Here is a 20,261-nt window from a genome sequence, read left to right as displayed (position 1 = left end):
ACAGCTGTAATATCTATGTTACAGCTCCAGGCTTGGAGGGTATGACGATGATACTGTCACAGCTACAGCTGCAAGCGACATCCCACAGGTCAGCCGGGCACTCCCAGGCCTGACTCTGACGTAACACAGTTAATATAAGTGTGTAATGCAAAGTGACCACATCATAAGAGTTCTGCTCTGTCTCATAGTTTTTACAGCACACGTTGTTCTGATCAGGATTATTTTCAAATCTGTCCTTACATATTTTACACTACACTGATTAAAGTATACACCTATTCGGGAAAGCTGTGATGGCACAGATGCATGCTGGGAAATATAGTACTGGTAGCTTCTAAACTTGCTGCCTGGTCCTCAAACAATTAGATCCTCAAAGAATTTTGCCTGAGAATTTGACTAAATCCCTGCAGACCTGCTGACGTCAACCATGCGACAGTTTTGTCTTATAGAGTTAAACAGCACAGCAGCATTTTATTTCATGTTGAGCGAGCAAAGCGAAAAATGGTGCTCAAAAGAGGAGAGAGAGAAGAGAGCAGGATGAGTACAACGACCCGCAAGGCTCAAAAGATACAGTCTGAAACATTGTTACTACTGTTGTTATAATATGTGCTCTTACTGTAATATGAGTGTCTGTTCCACTGTAAAGTAACACAGACCGAGGATGAGGTGACGCACACAGTGGGTTTGTGGACACTTCTCCTTTGTTCCATGATTACAGACATCGTGGTGTGACCTTATATGACGTGTACGTGTCCCACAGCCTGGGATTGCTGTTGTCCTCCATGGTGCTGATTAATTTTATTTTGCACGTGTGATTTAGAGAGAGAGTGAGGTGCTGTGTGTGCTTCAGTACAACATGATGGTGAGGGTCTATCAGAGTTACGACTTCAGATTCATGTAGTGCCAACACTTTCATGTCAGAGTAACAAACGACAAGCTTTGTAGCTGCAATAAAACAAAGACTGGGAGGCTTTGTTTTGTATATTAAGCAAGAAAAATGAAGCATGTCTGTTTGGGTTGTGCTCGGCGTGTATGACACACTGTGTCTGTCTAATACTGATCGATTGGGAAAGGAGCGGAGTTCAGCAGGAAGTTCAGCTGTTACAGTTTTCAGGTTTTCACACTTTTTTCACTTTGTCTCTGTGGCTGACATGTGGACGATCAGAGCAGCAGCAGCACATACAGACGCTCTCTGTACGCAGACCAAAGCTGTGCACCTCTGTTGTAAACTTCTCACTCAGAATTCATCAAACAGTCTTCTGCTGCACAGCCGAGGATTCTGACACTAGGTAAGAACACAGGCAGGATCTAAGCCCACAGAGCAGTCGTCCACAGTGTCCAGTCTGACACATGATGATCTGCAAACTGTCCATGAAGACATCTCAAGAAGCTGGTCATGACACAATAATGGGAATCAATGATAGTTTAATAGTGTGTGCAGGAGCAGAAAAGTCCAATTTGGCTGTCCAATCAGAAACAAGAAAGGAAAGGAGGTTAGCGTGTCCTCGATCGTATTTAGAAACTCCCCCGCTCATCCTGGGAACACACTAAAGTTTACGGCCTTTAGGCCTGTGTTTGAATCGAGCCTGCAGCCGTGAGCAGCATGTCTTACTCCTCGTCTTTCTGTCCTGTCGCACTAAAGGCTGAAAAAAACAAACAGAAAACAGCGAAACATGAAGTTTACACATACCTCTGCACTGAAAACAAACCTGGCCTCAGATGATTTTTACACCATAAACACACTCACAAATATTTACAGCAGGTGAGAAACTTTCATTGTCAGTTGTGTGCACAGTTTTGTGTGCTGTGGATGAAATCATGTGTATTTGATCTTTGAACACTTTGGGTCCAGCTGCCATAAACTGAGCGAATCTGCAGCCTAACACTGAAGTCACGCATACACATCCACACACAGCTCGGCCATTGTACACTGCAGTCAAAGCCATATTGTTGAAGGTAAATAGTTGTGTAATTTTATCTTTTTTAACCTGCAGACCAACATCAGGGATGTTTGGAAAGTTCAGCTCCGCATGTCCTCATCAGTTCATGAACTTGGCTATAACACAGACCTATCTCATCCTCCAGGTTTATTATTTAACTACCTTGTCAATATTTGAAAGGCAACATGGCTTAGGACAAACAAAGTCATAAACTGGTTTCCACTGGTAATAGATGAGCCCCCAAGAAAGGCTCTGGAATCCTTGACCTTTAGCAGGACCTCTACCGGGTAATGGTCGCTGACATCCAGCGCCTGAATAAAAAACAGGAAGAACAGCCAGTGTCAACAAATGAACAGAGTTTGATCTGTTTCAGTAACAAAATCACAGCACACCGTGTTTAACACACTCTGTAGGTGTGTGTTTCTGTACAGTCCACACACACTGGTACAGACATGCAGAGTGTGGACTGTTACCTGCCCCTCCGTCAGTCCGTATTCCTCTGGAAAGTTAAACGGTTTGGCTGAAGCAGGCACGATGGCTCTGTGAAAGGTTTCCCCATTCACAACAATCCTGTTGGCACAAGCAGAGAGCAGCACACATTTACTCATGTCTCTTATTTCATTCACACGGTCACATTTAAGTCTGCTATAGTCTGCTTACATTTACATATTGCATATCAGCTTTTATCAAAGGAAACTTTGTTTCTTGAAAAGTTCCAGGGATCCTAAAATCTTGGGAACTCTCCTGAATCAAAGCTTTGTGCGTTTACCTGTCGTAGGGGCAGGTTGTGGTAGATCGCACGGTGGTGTCAGCGTCGTCTGGGATGAGCCAAATAAGATTCGTGTCTGTGATTAGGCGCACATTCTTCCTGTTCTTCTTAGCGAGGTAGCCACAGCCCGCATTAAAGTCTCCAAGAAGCATCACATTCTGCCCATTACAGCACAGCGGTCACCATGTACACCTGTGGTATTGACTTCTTGTCTGTTTGATGAATGCCAAAATAGTCTTTACCTCAGTTTTCCACATGTTTCTCACATGCTGTAGAACATCATAGAGGGCATCGAGCTCCTTGGTGGTGTTGGAGGGCGTGGTGTGCTGAGGTATGAGAACAAACTCCTTTATAGCTGAGGATGGAAATGAGGGTTAGAGGGAGAATCCATCCAACAGCACCAATATTTCCATTCTGTCACAGGGAAGCATCGGGGACCGACCTGTGCGGTCCGCTCTGAAGCGGACAACAAATGGCTCTCTGGAGAAAGCGTCGACGTCTCCTGGTTTATTATCAGGGTACTGATACTGGTCCATGACCCTCACCGTCTCCTTCCTGAACACATTCAGGTTCAGTGAAGCCAGACTCCGTCACTATACCTGCACTTAGATGTCCTGTGCACAGAGGTGTAGCTCACCTGTACACAAACACGTACTGCTCCTGGTATGTCTCAGACCTGCCCAGTCTCTCGCTGGCCACAGTCTCATATTTATACTTGGTGTCAAACCTGAGGGTGAAACAGCACAGATGGGACGGGGATGCAGTCACTGCATGTGTCAGTCGCTAAGTTTGAGCATTTAGAGTCCAAACCACTCACCTCCAAACTTATGCAATAACATGTGTCTGTGGGTGTCTGTGGGTGTGTGTGGGTGACTGTGGGTCTGTGTGTGGGTGTCTGTGGGGGTGGGTCTGTGTGTGGGTGTCTGTGGGGGTATCTGTGGGTATCTGTGGGTGTGTGTGTGTGTTGGTGTGTGTGGGTGGAAGCGAATGAATAATCACCGTTTTAGGGAGTCGAGCAGCAGTGGTAAAGCTTTTCCTCTACTGTCTCTCACTTCCTGGAGCAAACACACATCACAGCGTGTGATGATCTGAAATGGAGACACAGCACAGCCATGAAAAGGTGAGTGGGAGTGGGACACACAGAGGAGCCACTCATTATTCGCCCCGCTGGTCACCTGCAATAAAATAAAAATGTCCTGCATCCCTAAAAATATTTGTTATATTTGTTCTTTTTGGTCCTTTTCCCAGACCACCGCGCAAATTAGAACGTGTTCATTCCGACTGATGTAGTAAGGAACGCGTTGGCATTGACTCTGCGCCACCTTGTGGTGCTAAATGATAATGCATGGAAGTGTCTTCATAGCCTTTGTTTGGTTGCTTTGGTTAATTTCACAATGTGGTGAACAAATTTTCAAACAGGAAACAAGTTTCTCTAAACAAATCATTTTTACTGATTCACTGAGTAATTCTGTCAGTTTGTTAGTGGCCCCACTAGCTACAGCCATGTAGTGACTATCGTCCACTAAAGAACCACGACACTGTCCCTCAGCTGCTTGAGACAAATACAAGAACACAAGCACTCTTACCCAGTCTTTCTTTTTACCTTACCCTGGCAAGAGTCACCATAACGTCACTCTTCTTCGACTTGGATTCACCAAAGTGTTGTGTGTTGAAGGCACAGATCCTAAAATCTGAACCAGCTTTAGTATCGGTCACATCCACGAGGACGGCAAGCAGCAGGAGGAGAGACAGACTCATGGCCAACAGCTGGAAGGAAGCACAGTCCCCATCGAGAAACATGATGAAACACATGAGCTGAGGGCTGCTACGGGACAAATTCAGCTTTGTTTGGTGTTTAAAAAAAACACTTTTGATGGAAGCTTTGATGTGAACATAACTGAGACGTGGACTAAAGAGGAGACAGACCACTGCATCTCTGATGGTGCTGCCATCAAATCCAGAATATTTTCCTCTAATGGTGTTTCACCGTCTGTTTGATTTGGGAACAACATTTTTGGAGCTGGGGTTGTATAACTAAAAGGTTTTTAATTTGAATGATTTTAATTGATAAAAAGAAGTAAACAGCAAACCAGCACAAATCTAATGGCTGTTGTTGCTTGTGCATAAACATGAACTGTGATTATTCCTGTTTCTCGTGGTTTGACTCAGCAGTGAAACTTCCTGTTTCTTCCTGTTTCTTGTGAAATTAAAATTATTCACTTCTCCAATTCCTCCTGATGACCAACAATAGCTTTAGCATAAATCTTAGACATGAACCACATATTTGTTCTCCCCCTTATCTAAGGTCAGGTGACCTGGGAGGGGGGGTTCCACCCTGAACACGTCACCACCCTGTCACAGGGCCAATGCAGAGGCTCACATTTACCCGTTCTATGGGCAATTTACAGTCTCCAGTTAAGCTAAAGCCGCATGTCTTTGGACTGAGGGAGCCAGAGGGAACCCAGGAAGGCACAGCTAGAACACACAGCGACCTCGGTCAGATGATGGACTGCCACCCAGGGCCTTCTGCTGGTGAGGCAACAGTGCTAACCCTGGCACCACCGTGCTGCCCTGCATCATTATCTATTTAAAACCCACTAGCATAAAAAGGGTCAAACTGAGTTCAATCGTGTGTATGTATAAAACCGTCCACATGTAAACACTTGTTGCCCACAGAGATGATGTTTGCTCCGTGTCCTCTGTCTGTGTTTCTTAAATTTGTTACCATTTCAGCTCCTTAAAAATGTTCTCACATAAATAATTAATAGTGTGTTCATTAAAAAATGTCCACTCATATTTACTTTCAGACAAAATAACATGTGACCAACAGCTTTCAGTCTGTTGGTCACGATGGTTTCACCCGAAACCCCTGCTGATGATGACCCACACATTCACACTTTGGCTCACGAGATGATGCACATGATCAGTAGTGGTTCCTCTTAAGGGACAAATCCACTCAGGTTCTTAGAGCTGAAGATAGAGCTGACACGTCTTCAGGAAACCAAACTAGTCCAGATCTGTCCAAGGTCCCCCCTCAGCCACAGATGTTTTGCATTAATGAGTGCAATCACATCTGTGGACTGATGAGTCCCTGACAGGAAGACCACGGTGTTCAGTTACTTCAGTCTGTCACTGCTCTTAGTGTCCTGCAGCGACTGTAACCACATCATTTCCTCAGGGCCTGGAGAACAATGTCCAGAAACCCAAACAGGAGAAATATGAAGGAAAACAAACAAACATAACAATCCAGTCAGTATGAAACAGGACACACGGAAACAATCATGGAAAACCCACGGCACACATCTGAAACTAACGTGGAAAACAAGAAGCGAAACTCCAGAAAACAAGATGATAAAATCCTAAAATCAAACAGAAAACACGGAGCAGTGACCATCGCAGGAATGATCCTGACGTCATGGGAAACATGGAGAAATGACTCTAGTTCAGCTCTGTTAGCTCTAAAGCTGTTACACGTCTACTTTCAGCACAACACATGAAACTACAGCGTGTGTGTAGCAGGCTGTACCAGCTGCTGTAATGTGAGCTCCAGCTGTCAGGTCTTGAACCCAGACACACAGCTTAGTGTGTAGGAGAGTGCAGCTCTGTAGTCATAAACACACAGCAGCAGATTACAGGTCACACGCTCCACTGAGACGGCTTTTCCTTCGCTCGCTCCTTCTGTGGGTCGTCAAACTACAGCTTACCAGCTCTGGGACTTCTTGGAGTTGTAGGGTGTGTTCGCTTCTTACTCCTGTCTCTCGACTGAAACTCAAAGCTACCCCCGCCACTCTGTTTCCTGTAGGAGGGACTACAAGGAGGAAGCAGCAGGAGATCTGCTGCTGTGAAAAACTTTCTTCTGTTTGTCAGAGATCAAGTCTTTATCAGGAAAATCATTGCAGACATTAACATTTGAATACTTCAAAGTAAAAAACCACAAACCTGCCTGGTTACACATATATGACTTAAGTATTTACTGTGAGGAGGCAAACAGTCCACAGATGAACAGATCAGGTGTGGGAAGTTTAAGACAGCCTGCAGGTTAAAGACGTGTACACTGCTCCAAAACATTCAAAGAAGACTTGTTCATCAGAGCTTAGGACCATGTCAGTTACACTTCAGAGATATTGATCTGGTCAGTTAGCAGAAAGGGCTGTTAAACTAACAGCAGGGGGCAACACTGAGGAACCTGAAACAGGAACAGCTTTACAGGTGGAGGCACCTGACGTGGTTCACTCCTCAGCGTTTCTAACTCGGATCAGTGTCCTGCTGGGAATCTGGGATGACACCTGGAGTCCAGCTGTGGAATAATCACACGGTGTCCTCCCACTCACAAGTCCGGATCTGTGAACTGTGTCTCACAGCCAGTGTCCAACACCTGGCACAAGCTACGCTGTGGCATACAAAGACACAGGTGAAACCAGCCATCACCTGAATGCAAGGAAGTGTCCACTCCCACCGCTGTCCAAACTTTCATACTAGATTTCATTTCTTTGTAATCTTCTTGCCAGTGATTCCAACAGGAAATCTAGAATCACCAGTTAGCCCCACCCACTAACAGATGTCTCTGGACCGTAGGAGGAAGCCAGCCAGGAAAACACGGGAGAACCTGCAGACTGTCCTCCTGTCTCCAGCGGACAGGTCGGCCTGGATGAAGCAGGGACACACCGGTGCCAAACAGATGGATGAAAACAAACGTTACGGACTCCAAACGTACTGCAAAAACTGTTTCTCACAGAAATGTCCCACGAGAAGCGCAACAGTGAGCACTGAACTACATACAGCAGTACAGCTGGTGCTATGGTGGGAGCTGCAGACGCTGAACCAGGACCTTCATTTGGTCTCCTTAAAAACAGAAACAGTAGCTCCACCTACTGGACATTATATCCCTAAGTTAACCAAAAATAAATAAATGGTAAATTTCCTGTATTTATATAGTTCTTTACTAGTCCCTAAGGACCCCAAAGCGCTTTACATATCCAGTCATCCACCCATTCACACACACATTCACACACTGGTGATGGCAAGCTACATTGTAGCCACAGCCACCCTGGGGCGCACTGACAGAGGCGAGGCTGCCGGACACTGGCGCCACCGGGCCCTCTGACCACCACCAGTAGGCAACGGGTGAACAGCGATGGCAGCAATAATGTGTTTGATTATCTTCTAATCCTGATTTGCCAACACGTTTAGCTGTCAGCTGTTCCCGATGCTTCAGCAGCTCGTCAATAAGAACACAGACGCAAGTTCATTTAAAGCTCTTTACCTGAAACGCAGCAACAAGTCAAACTGAGCTGAGAGCATGGACACGTCACAGGTCTGATCACTGCAGAGCACTCATCCTACTCAGCCGCTGTTCTTTAATGTTACAACTTTGTTCTTATTTTGGTTAAACTGGTGTTTACAGTACAGCTGCAGCTCCACGTGACTGTTACCTGTCAGAAGGTAACATCCACCTGTGTTCAGTATCAATGAATGTGGATACCTGTTCACGTCATTTGTGGGACAGCAGAGAGAAGACAGACGAGGCTTTCAGCATGTTACCTTTACAGTCCAAAGCGTGTTCAGTGTTTCCTCAGCTGTAAATTAACAGAATTAAAGGCTGAATACTTTGAGCCCCATGAAGGAGACCATCAGCTGTTAGTGTGGGACTGTATGCAGTTATAGAGGTTAGGATCTGTAACGATCCTCACACACACTGCTCACACTTCAGTATAACTCCTAACACCTGTGGTAAGATTAATGTGTCCAGTCTCAAGTGCAACTGGACACCACGTTAGAAAACCTCCCCCAGACTTGATGTGCGATTTCATGTTCAATGAAGACAAAGCCACGCTCTCATCACTTTTGTAATCAAAGCCATCTTTATTGATTATGTGGGCACAGAGAGCAGCCTCAGACTGCGTGCAGGGCCCTCCAGCGGGCCAGAGGGCCTCTGTTGGGGATGTATTTGACCCCACAGCCATCAGGAATCAGACGCTTCTCGGCCATCATGTCATCAAAGTCACAGGCGTTGAACTTGGTGAAGCCGTACTTCTTGGAAATGTGGATCTGAGGGCGAGAGCACAGACATGGGTTCAGCCTTTCAGTACACTTACTTACACTAAGTCCCTGATGAAGACACATTTTGTCTCAGTGGTCCCTTAAAGCACTCAGCACCTCCCAGCTGAGGACATACACAACCAAAGAGTCAGTGTCTGCAGCCTTTGCACACCAGAACCGCACCACAGCGAGACCGGTCGGCTTAATAAGCTGCAGAGGACTCACGTCACTTTACATTTATTACAGCAGAAGCTTTGGGAGCGTTTACCTTCTGACGACCAGGGAACTTGAACTTGGCTCTGCGCAGAGCCTCCACCACGTGCTCCTTGTTTTGGGCCTTGGTACGCACGGACATGATCACCTGACCGATGTGCACGCGGGCCACGGTGCCCTGGGGTTTACCAAAAGCACCACGCATTCCAGTCTGGAGCCTGCCCGACAAAACAAGAGGATTACAGGATGAGCCAGACTGCGCTCAGTGCAGCAGGGCTACGGGTCAGTCAGCCTCTCACCTGTCAGCTCCAGCACAGGACAACATTTTGTTGATGCGGATGACGTGGAAGGGGTGCAGACGCATGCGGATGTGGAAACCGTCCTTACCGCAGGTCTTCACCATGTACTTGTTAGCACAGATACGGGCAGCTTCCAGAGCTACAGGGGTTGAAGCACAACATGCATGAAGTTATAGGCACCGCTGTTTGTGTTTGCCAACAACCCTGACTGACTGCAGCATTAACACGAGCCAGACAAACTGAGGAGGAGGGGCTTACTGAGGTCATCACACGAGTGAGAGCTGTGCTCTGACGTCTCTCTGAACCCAGGACTCGAACGCAGTCAAGACAAACTTTACTGTTCTAACCTGGAACCTTTACTTTCCCCTAAGACCCAACACTGCAGCTACCAGGCTCAGTGCATCCTCTAACAGTAACGTACTCATGCAGGCAGCAGTGCATGCTTCCTTACTGAGTAACGTGCTCAGGGTGTGGCTGAGCAGCCTTCCTCCTGTTACCCACTGTGATACAGCAGACCCTCCACAGACGAGTCACACATTAGCACCAAGTCTATCTGCCTGATGCACTGAACCTGTGACGAGCCCAGTTTAACGTTCCTGGTGCCAGTAAGCAGCTGTGGCCCAGTTTAACTGGCTCCTTCCTCATATACACGAGTCTTTATGGAGCAGCTTTAAAGCTCGCAGAGAGTGTGTGTGCTGTATACTAGGATAGTTTTTATATTTAATATACAAGCTGTTACATTAGGTTACAAACATCTCACAGCTATACAATAGTTTCCCACAGTAGTAATCAGTACCCCCCCCGAACAAACACTGGGAACAGCCAGTGATCTAAACTGGAAAACGAGACTGGCTCATTCAGCTATAACACCTCTAACAAAACGTTTAAAGCAACCTGGTCTTTTAACCACAGAGGCCATCGTCTCACTGTCTTTATCAGTAAACTGCACTCACGGGCCAAAGTGTGCTCCTACAAAGAAGCACACACGTTACCAACAGGTGTGTTAGTCGTGGCTCCTGGTCTCCTCACCTTCTGATGACAGCTGCTCGTACTCATCAGAGACCATGTGGCCGCACAGGGGGAACTCATCCACCTTGGCCTTCTTCCTGCCCAGGTCAAAGATCCTGATCTTGGGGTCTGATGAGAACAGAAGAGGAAGGATAAGAACACTGAAACTCACGTCTGCATCAGCGAGACCAACTCATGGGCTTTTCCATCAGCGCCTACTCGGATCGACTGGAGTCACCTGACGCAGCTGTCGTCATAGCAACACGTCCCGAATAAACGTGTGACACGAACACTCCAACAAAGGTGGATGTGGAGAACATACCTGCTGCTCGGCCTGTGACACGTCGTCAGACTCGGGGAACGAGACGCTCTCGTGATGCTACTGCCCAGCCAATCGGCGGCCTGCAGTCTGAAGACATCACATTTTACTGCCTGCTCGGATCGTTTGAAACCCGGGCCAAGCAGGTACGATAAAGGTACCTTTATAGTACCTGGTACTACTATGACCTAATGGAAAAACGCGCTGAGCCGATCTGAATAGGTACCAATGGAAAAGCAGCTTTAAAAATGAAACAATGATGACCAACTAATTAATTGTGAGCCACACAGCAGCAGCATTTTGTCTCAGTGGTCCCTTAAAGCACTCAGCACCTCCCAGCTGAGGACATACACAACCAAAGAGTCAGTGTCTGCAGCCTTTGCACACCAGAACCGCACCACAGCGAGACCGGTCGGCTTAATAAGCTGCAGGAGTCACAGCAGCCCACTGTGACAGTTCGGTCCAGAGGGGTGACCGTGATGTCACCTGAACATGGTCCCACTGAAGTGTTACAGACTGAAACAGGAAACATGGAGAACGTACCAGGCACACCCCTGCAGAAGCGGGACTTGGGGTACGGCTTGTTCTTGCAGTACCTGTAGCTGTGAGAGGAAACACACGTCACCAACACTGAATCTTAGTGTAAGAGGTGGACAATCTAACAACCCTTCAGCCAGCACGCTGGACCACATCAATCACATGCTGGCTACGCAGCTGTAACACCATCTGATTGACTGTAATCACAGAGTTTATGATGTCAGAGCAGGAAAGATGAGACAAAAACTAAAAAAGCCAGAGTCTGTTCAGACACACATTTATCCTGTGATGTCTGACCTGTCAGGGACTGTGAGACCGCTGTAACCAAGTATTCTTCATAAAACGACAATTAGCCCTTTTATCTGATTGTTCATCAGCGAAACCTGCTTGAAGCATAGCAACAACGTGTGTCTGACCCCAACCACGTCTATTTAAAACTAACAGCTAAATATAAAAGTGTCTTCTCCCAGCGGGTGTTTTAAAGCAGGACAAACAGGAGAACATACGGCAGCCTATCCTTGAGTCAGTAACACAAACTGATTCACACCGACGATCAGGACATTTCCTGTTTTACAGACGTTAAATCAAAACCAACAATTTATTTATAAAAGAAACCGCGCAGTGAGGACTCTCACAGTCAGGTGACCTTCGTGGGCTTATAACAGGGTCAGAATATTTGGTGACGGAATTATTTTATACCACAATAAACTGTGACTCGGAGCTTTTAAGTCTCTTCACGGCTTCAAACAGACTCTGGCTGGGGCTGAAAGTAGTAGCATTTAGCTTGTACTGTTATCGCACCGTGCTAGCGTGCCCCGTGAACGGACTGCTTTACGGCGCTCGTTGTGAACACATTTAAATGGACTTCACAGTGTAGGACGACAGAAACGCCGGGTTTTATAGCACATATTATTATTTTTATTCTTATTCCTCAGGCCTGGGGCAGGCCAGCACCGTGCACATGGCGCCGAGCAGGAGCCGCTGCCATTTTCCTCTGAAACACTCGCTCGGCCCTTCGCTCAAACGGGGTCAGAAAATGACTTACCAGCGGGCTGGTCGGCGGCCCATGGTTGCAATCTGGAAATTAACGAATAAAAACAAGTTACTAAACTTAATCTGGACAAAGATAAGTAAAAAAATAGCTTTAAATTAACCGGTATGATGGAGAGCCGAAGAAAACGCGACCTCACCACGCACTCACCTAATGGAGGAAAGGAAGAAGACGTCACTTCCGCTTTGTCATATGGACAGAATGGTTCACGAGGGAAATTTTTATATTCATGTACGCGTTATTTTTGCTTCAGCGTAGTTTTATTACAACAATAAATGATTACTATATGGATTTTATTTAAAAACACAGTTGTAAAAATTCATTTAAGGGCTCTTAACGAACACCAAGTGAATGCTGGGAAGTGTAGTTGTATGCAACGTCAATGAGGCGGGTTAGCTACATTTAATTCAAACATAATTTTATTTAGTAGAACATACTGTAAATCTTCTCTGAGCCCAGACTCATTTAAAATGGAATCAGAGAAGATTTACAGGCCAGGAATACATTACATTAGGATTAAACAAGAAATCTATCTGTGCTCAGAGAAAATATAATATTTGTAGAATCACAGCCTATTGTCTGACTTGGTATCAGTGTGGTCCTCTTCCAAAAGTCTAGCAGCTGATCTCAGTTCACAGACATTTGCTGACTTTTGTTAGAAGAAGAGGAGACGCTACACAGTAGCAAACTTTTTCTCAAATGTTGTTGCCATCAAATTCAAAATACAGGGCAAAAGTCTCAAGGAAGTCTGACAGTGTTACTCTGCTACTCTTAGTATTTAAACTGTCTTTGAATAAGCTGGCTGGGAAACACAAGGCCCGGCCCTGGAGAACTGGGAAGCACACAGATCAGGTTTCTGGAGACCTGGCAGAAACAGAATTCATACTGTCTGAGGCTGGCACAGAAACGAAATTAGCAAAGGCTCCGTGGCAACCTGGGGCAGCCTCCAGCTGGGGCGGCTGTTGGAGCACCACTTGGCAGCCTCTGGATCCGTGACAGCCTGAGGTGGCCTCTGGGGCAGCCACTGCATCCAGGGCAGGCTGTGGCACCCTCCAGTGTGTCAACACAGACAACCACTGGCACTCACATTCACACGCATTCTTTCCAGTGTCAGTAACTACAGCTTACAACTTTTTCACTTACTTTTCTGCCACTGAACAAATGTTTTCTTGCAATTCACAAGTTAAAAATTTTCAGTTAATATCTCAAACTTATTCAGAAGTAAATCTAAATGTAAACACAGCCAGTGAGTAGGTCACAGACTTACCTACAGAGTGGAATAACTGTTTTCATTTCCAGTGAAGCTGTGCAACATCACATCCGCCGCACTAACAAAACTAGACAGATTATCTATTTACATGTATCAGCAGTGAAAAGGCGTGCACATCCTTTACCTGCAACAATAATTCTGTTAGCTCAGTGTGTAGTGAAAATCAGCACGTTCCAAGGCCATTCCGCCGGTTGGCCAATAGGGGGCGCTATCATACCATATGTCTCGAGTCTCCTTCACTGTACCCTTCTTTGGCTAATTCCTAAAAGGAACAATGAGCTCATATCTGAAGTTTTGTTAATAGAGAACAAATGTTCTGTTGCTAAAGCATGTGAGGAATCCGAGCTTTCGTCTTACTCCAACATAACTCGACATAACAAGGAGTGTTCAGCAGTGCAGGACCAGCTGAAGGTTGGTCATGCTTGGGTCTGGCTCGTACAGGCTAGTACAGGCATTATCACATGCCTGTGAGATTCCTGACTCATCATGTGCACACGGCGTTTGTTAAAGTTTTATCCTTTTGCAAGTAGATGTATTTAGGAAGTGGCAAAACACTGCCACTCCCTTGTGACTCTTTCAAAAACGCCCATGAACTCTTTCTGACATCCCCCTATAGCCTCGTGTGAAGGTCAGCTATGAGTTCTCTATCTTGTATGTTGATTCTGTTTTGTCTGAATTTGCTCCTGACTCTGGCGGAGCTAAAGGCCAGTGATGACGGCGGGACGATGGAAAAGGAGCAAGGACCAAAAATGGTGCTACAGTATGTGCCCGTTCTGGTGACAAATGACACACACACACACACACACACACACACACACACACACACACACACACACACACACACACACTGTAACAGAAATAGACCAGTCGTTTTCAGGCTTTAAGGCATCCCAGGTTGCAAAATAAAAAAGGTGCTTCTGTTTTAGTACAAGTACTGATACAACTGATGGTCCTGTTCTAAGACGACTCTTTGTATTACCCACAGATGATGTTTGTGAGTTAAACAGGCTGTTCATATGCCAGCATCGGCCTTCGCTCCCATTAGTATCTGAAAGTCTGATTTCTCATAGATGCTAATTTGAAAGTGCTAGCTGATATCCTTTCTATCTCATTAGCATGTTAGTGAGACTTTTCTTTCTAACATGCTAGCAGGCTTATCAAAAACATGTTTTGCATCAAAGCTGGCCAACAAGGAGGTTAATAAGAGGAAGCATTAGCTGCCATGATCAATCACAGTAGCTTGCTTACTTGCTAATGCTAACTCTGTGTACACACAATGCACAGAAACCACAGCCAGCAGCAGGTTGCCTTCCATGCTGGTCAATCATCAGTTTGCACATATGTGCTAACAATCAGAAACAAAGCTCCTGGCCTCTCACACTGAGGCGTAGTTTCCAACGAGATGCAAAGAAAATGATGCTTCCAGTGACAATAGCCAACTGTGTGCACAGATTTAATTTAAAGAGTGGACACACATGTGTGAGAAACTTTTGGAAAGTTATTAATGAAACCTACTGTTGTTCTGCTATGGATAGCTGTGGGTCATCTATGAATTAGAAGGTCGGTAAACTGATCCCCAACATGACCAATATCTCCCCGTGGGTGTGAGTGTGAACGTTAGATAAACTGCCTCACCGTGGATTGAGGTGTTGAGGCTTGTAGTAAAACGTGCTACATAAATATTAGTCCATTTACCATGATGAACAGAGAAAATATCTAGAGATCCTTTTTCTTCTTTTTGGAGCAGGCTGTAGGCATGATCATTTCTGCTATAATTTTTGCTCTGGCTTCATTTTTCAAAAGTTGCCACTTTGTCACCTCATGAAGTGTCTCAAGACTAAAGCCAGTGCAACGTACCACTGATGGCACCACTGCATACTTGCTTCAAAGCATCAGATGTTATTCAAATATCTCAACAAGAGGAACTAACTCAGACATTTAACTAAATTCATTGGCTGAATCTGGGTCATTTTAGGAATTACTGCTGTTCTGATAGGTTCAGAAGTCTGTGAAGCCTTTGACCACTAACTGACCAACCAAGTTACCAGTAAACTAATCTTATTATTCCAGATATTATTCCGACTCCTTCGGAGACGATTGTGCCATATGATTAAAAACGCACAAATGTTTAAAAGTTGACTTTGTACCTCAGCTAAGGGACGTGTTAAACCTTACTTTCAGAGTAATTCTACCCCCGTCTGCGGTTGTGGAATTCCCCGTTGATTCTAAATCAGGATTCCTTGAGTGCTGTGTGTTTCTTCTATAATGTCTCTGCTTGCAAACTGCAAATCAATTTTCTGAATTCAACAGTCCTCGTGGTTCCTTCGATATGCTAAAGATGCCACAATCACCACAAGGGACATTGCAAGTCGCAGCTTGCACACTGCAAACTGAACTTCAGATGCAAACCAACATGATGCCACAGCTCGTCCTTTATATTCTGTCTATGAATTCTGTTTTCATGCTGTTTCCCGCCTCATATCTTCAGACACAAGAGTCAGATCATTCTCTCTGTCTACTCCTCCAAAGGTAAAAAGCTTAAAGTCTGAAGAAATACAGTGAATTATTAGTGTGTTTGTATTAGAATACATAAGGAGGACTGTGCAACAAGCAGAAGACGGCAACAATCATGTTGTCAAAACAATTGCTTTTTCTGTGGTTTCGTGGCTACATGCTGCTCTCTTGGCAACCCAAATAAAGAAATACACTATCGAGTTGTTCATTCTGCCAACCACACCCTCGCACACTGACACAGTTATGTTTCCATCACTACAGAAAATACTGAACGACTTCTTCTTTTATAAAAACCGACCCTGGCCCTGACTCCCACATGCTTCACTCTAACACTCCACTAGGTGTTTGTCTATAAAAGGGATTTTAGCGCCCACAGTGTGACTGTGTAAAAATAAAGTATGTCCCCACAACATGCCCAATACAAATATACACACACACACACAAAATTACACACTGATCGGTGTGGCTGCTGTAGGGTGTGGTAGGTGACACACTGTGTGCTGATGTTAAAACGGAAATGTGCTGGGAGGTGTATCTGTTAGAGTGTGCTGCCTAGAGCTCAGGGCCATCTATGCTCTTCATAAGTCTGAACACTCTGTGGCCAAAGAAGAAATCCCACTGAGAATAAGCTCTATGTGTTTGTATTTATACGATTATGTCAAAATGAATGTGATGCCTTGTTTCACAGCAACATGTTACTCCAAGGATCCAGGAACCATGATGGTGTATAATGGTAACAGTTACTATTAGAGAGACATATGTCTGTGAAGGTTCTCAGTCATCCAGGTCATCATACTGGACTTCTTTAAGTTGCTTGAAGACGTTTCACCCCTCATCTGAGAAGCTTCTTCAGGATGCATCTAAGGATAAAGGACACTCTTTCGAGGATGCCAACGTTTACATTTTGGACAGAGGACAGATGGTTTGAAAGAGGAGTAAAAGAAGCCATCTATGTCCACTGTGAGCGACCATCTTTGAACAGATGCGGTGGTTTACGACACCAACTGTCTGCCATCTATAATCCAGTTTTGAGTTCCCTCCCCAGACGCCTTAACGCCCACTCACATCCTGGGCCATTTGACCTCAGGAAATCGCATGATAAGGTGGGGCCAGGTTTGACAATGAGCTCACCCGAAACTCTGGCTGATTGGGACCCACACCCGTTTTCATACCTTGGCTCAGATGATTAGATGATCATCAGGGGGTCCTTTTGTCCCTCTTTTGGGGGGAAACTCCCACTGGGTTTAAATCTGGGACTATCCGCCATTTGACCTTAGAACTGAAGAAGCTTCTCGGATGAGAGGTGAAACGTCTTCAAGCAACTTAAAGAAGTCCAGACGCTTTTCTTTGCAAGCTCCTTTGATTAGAGAGACATCAGAATGAGAGGTGGGCGGGTCACCTTTCAGCTGTCAGTCAGTGAGCTGTGGTCCACTCAGTGTCGTCACATAAAATCTGAAACCTTCACCGTTATCAGAAGGCTGAGGAAAGCTGGCTGCTGCCACGTGAGCAGCAGCTGCACTGTGACATGTGTCGATTAACACAAATGAGTAAAGCATGCAGGCTTCTGAATGCTTTCGGATGAGAGGTGAAACGTCTTCAAGCAACTTAAAGAAGTCCAGACGCTTTTCTTTGAAAGCTCCTTTGACCATGCAGGCTTCTCCATGCAGCAGCAAGTGTTCTCAGGTTCAGTGCTTGTTTGCATGTCAGTCATATTCTGGTACAAACAGTTCCTAGTTACCACACAGCAGTCACAGGACCCACATAGCCTTTGGGACAAGAATCAAGTCCGTGTCGTCAGTTTGATCATGAGAACAGTAAAGGTTCAGTGTGAGTTAAAGTTCAGCCAGTTGCTCAGTTTGCTGAGTCTCGACACCACCTTTGATCACTTTGTTCAGATGTTTAAGCTCAGACAAAGAATAAGGATTAATACTGACTCCTCAGCAGGTTGCCTCGATGATGCACTGCCCAGTTTCACATTAGCGTCTGTGGGCTCGTCCTTTCTGCTCGCCCCTCTGCATTCATCCAGGGGCAGAGCTGGTTATGACGTGGTTATACTGTCTCACTCAGTTCCTGACTTTCTGGGATTTGTTAAGTTCAAACCTTTCAGCTCTCAGGTCAACACTCAGACCTCGAGGTAAGATAAACGCCCAACATTTATCTTTGAGACACTACATGTAGTACATTACTATTTTGGACCATTTGCTAATAAAACCACACAGATAGATAAACCTCCGGGTTGGCTGGGATTTTCCAGTGTGGATGTGAAAGTGTGTGGTTTCTGATAACACATCAGGGTATTTACCCACTTAGTTTGCAGGGTCCCTCACTACACAACTGGATTTGAAAAACTGTAAGAATGCAAAAATGTTAAATGTGAGGCTTCATAACGGCGCGGTGGTGGTTAGCACTGTTGCCTGATCCAAGAAGGTCCTGGGTTTGAATCCACCATCTGGTCGAGCTTGCGAGTGGGGTCAGGTTCATTAGTGATTCTAAATTAGGCGTGATTGTGAACTGTTTTTTCTCTGTGTGTTTGCCCTGTAACAAACTGGTGACCTGTTCAGGGTGTACAGTTCCCATTGCCCTGTGGCAGCTGGGATAGCCCCCCACGGCCTCTTCATTTACTACTGCGAATGCAGGTAGTTTACCCCACACATCAGCATCACATGGTCCCCAGAGGAAAGGTTGGCACACAGCGCTCTCAACAGTGGGGATTTCTGCTGATTGTGCATTTGATGCCCACATGTTGTTGACTGGGAAGTGAAAACAAAGTGTTGCTACAGAGACTGGGAGCAAGAAAAACAGAAACAAATGAATCTGACTCACTCCTGCTTGCTCATCTTCCTCATCACTTGTTTGTTCTTCATGTTTGTCCATTGGTGGCCTCACATATCAGCCAGCATCACAGGGAAAAGCAGGCTGAGAGAGTAACTGCGCCGTCCTCTGTCACACATATTTAGCAACGTTTCCAAGTAAAGGCTGATCATATTGCAGTCACATCTCCTGAATTCTGTTGAGACATATCCACCCCTACTGACACTTTCATTCTGCTACGCATTCATGTGTCGTTACAGCAAAGGCACCAAAATTATTTGGCTCAATCTGAAAATAAAAGTAAACTCAGTAAACAGAAGTAAAGCGTATGTTATAAATCTAATACAGACTGATAGAGAGGCTCTTTTCTACATGGCTTGGGGAGGACGCTGAACCTCGGCTGTTTATGTTAAACTCTGTTGTGTGTGTGTGTGTGTATTTGTGTGTGTGTGTGGGTGAATGAGAAACACATTGTAAAGCACTTTCTAGAAACGCAGAGGTTAAAAGGTTCTGTCTGAGTGCATACCATGTACTGCATGTGTGCCTCTCTCTCCCTGCTGGTCGTGTCTCTGCAGGTCTGTGTGTCAGGCTCAGCTGCTTCAGTAATGAGATCATATGATGTCATGCTGTTCACGAAGGAGCAGCCTCCTGATTGGTCTGCTTGAATCCTGAACCCCAAATGTAGGTTACAGAGAGCCTCCCAGGAAACACACCTACCACAGCGCCGTTAGTCTGAAGCTTTTAGTCTGGTTTCTTTAGTTAGTCAGCAAACATCATTTTAGCATAGCCACTGTAGTAATATACACACAGTGTACAGTCTGAACAGCTGCAGACATGATCTTAGTTAAAGATCACTCTCCAACAAAGCTCAGCGTCTTTGATTTTTAATAACAGTGTAGTTATAATTGTCATCTCTGTTTGTCTGTTGCTAGCATACCTTCCATTCAATCATTTTTTTAGCCATAACATATTAACGTTACACCTTCCAGTATCCTCGTGCTTTTACTCCAACACCTTGTCCTTTAAACACTAAAGTACAGCTCATCGTTTGCACAGAGTGGATCACACTGTAGCACAGACTGCATCTGCCCTGATGGTGAGTTTGAGACTAAAGAGGAGTTGGATACGCTTGCAGGTTAAAGTGCATGAAAACCATGTTTAGTTACCACCTTTATGATTACAGCAGGAAGCTCATTTCTTTTAAAGTTCACTCTGAAACTTGGAGTAAGAATTGTTTCAATAAGCTGTAACAGCTTTCTGCAAGCCTTCACCTCTGCTCACTCACTGCACTTTAGAACCATGTTTGTGATTTTGGGAACTTTGGACCATTTAAATGGAAGAATTTGACAATCTGACAGCACGCCAGTGGTGGGTGACAGTCCAGTATTTTATTACTCAGTCAGTCAGTAAATGGCCTGCATTTGTATAGCGCTTTTCTAGTCCATAGGACCCCAAAGCGCTTTACACTACATTCAGTCATTCACCCATTCACAC

General features: G+C 45.3%; 2 protein-coding genes and 2 non-coding genes across 6 annotated transcripts; all 4 read right to left on the bottom strand.

Moving 5' to 3' along the window:
- Positions 1–1,405: 1,405 nt before the first annotated feature.
- dnase1l1 (deoxyribonuclease I-like 1) lies at positions 1,406–6,553 on the bottom strand. 3 transcript variants are annotated; one of them, XM_026154584.2, is made up of 10 exons: positions 6,411–6,553; positions 4,315–4,473; positions 3,706–3,794; positions 3,344–3,433; positions 3,149–3,261; positions 2,949–3,061; positions 2,707–2,864; positions 2,411–2,507; positions 2,100–2,248; positions 1,406–1,640 (listed from the first exon to the last, which is right to left on the bottom strand). In XM_026154584.2, the coding sequence occupies exons 2-10, from the start codon at positions 4,462–4,464 to the stop codon at positions 1,634–1,636; spliced, it is 966 nt and encodes a 321-aa protein (XP_026010369.2). In that variant the 5' UTR covers positions 4,465–4,473; positions 6,411–6,553; the 3' UTR covers positions 1,406–1,633. The 3 variants fall into 3 exon arrangements, with proteins under 3 accessions (XP_026010369.2, XP_080151594.1, XP_026010367.2); XM_080295468.1 differs by having other exon boundaries at positions 6,233–6,477; XM_026154582.2 differs by lacking the exon at positions 6,411–6,553 and having other exon boundaries at positions 4,315–4,645.
- Positions 6,554–8,544: 1,991 nt separating this feature from the next.
- On the bottom strand, positions 8,545–12,349 carry rpl10 (ribosomal protein L10). The gene is made up of 6 exons (XM_080295467.1): positions 12,167–12,349; positions 11,128–11,186; positions 10,287–10,394; positions 9,258–9,396; positions 9,014–9,176; positions 8,545–8,754 (listed from the first exon to the last, which is right to left on the bottom strand). The coding sequence occupies exons 1-6, from the start codon at positions 12,187–12,189 to the stop codon at positions 8,599–8,601; spliced, it is 648 nt and encodes a 215-aa protein (XP_080151593.1). The 5' UTR covers positions 12,190–12,349; the 3' UTR covers positions 8,545–8,598.
- Positions 8,829–8,961, bottom strand: LOC113014051 (small nucleolar RNA SNORA70). Its single transcript, XR_003270919.1, has one exon. It is a non-coding gene; the product is annotated as a small nucleolar RNA SNORA70 (small nucleolar RNA).
- On the bottom strand, positions 10,883–11,015 carry LOC113014052 (small nucleolar RNA SNORA70). Its single transcript, XR_003270920.2, has one exon. It is a non-coding gene; the product is annotated as a small nucleolar RNA SNORA70 (small nucleolar RNA).
- Positions 12,350–20,261: the final 7,912 nt, after the last annotated feature.

This window comes from Astatotilapia calliptera, chromosome 20 (genome assembly GCF_964374335.1).
Source record: "Astatotilapia calliptera chromosome 20, fAstCal68.1, whole genome shotgun sequence".
NCBI lineage: Eukaryota > Metazoa > Chordata > Actinopteri > Cichliformes > Cichlidae > Astatotilapia > Astatotilapia calliptera.
This window is presented reverse-complemented; position numbering and strand designations above follow the sequence as displayed.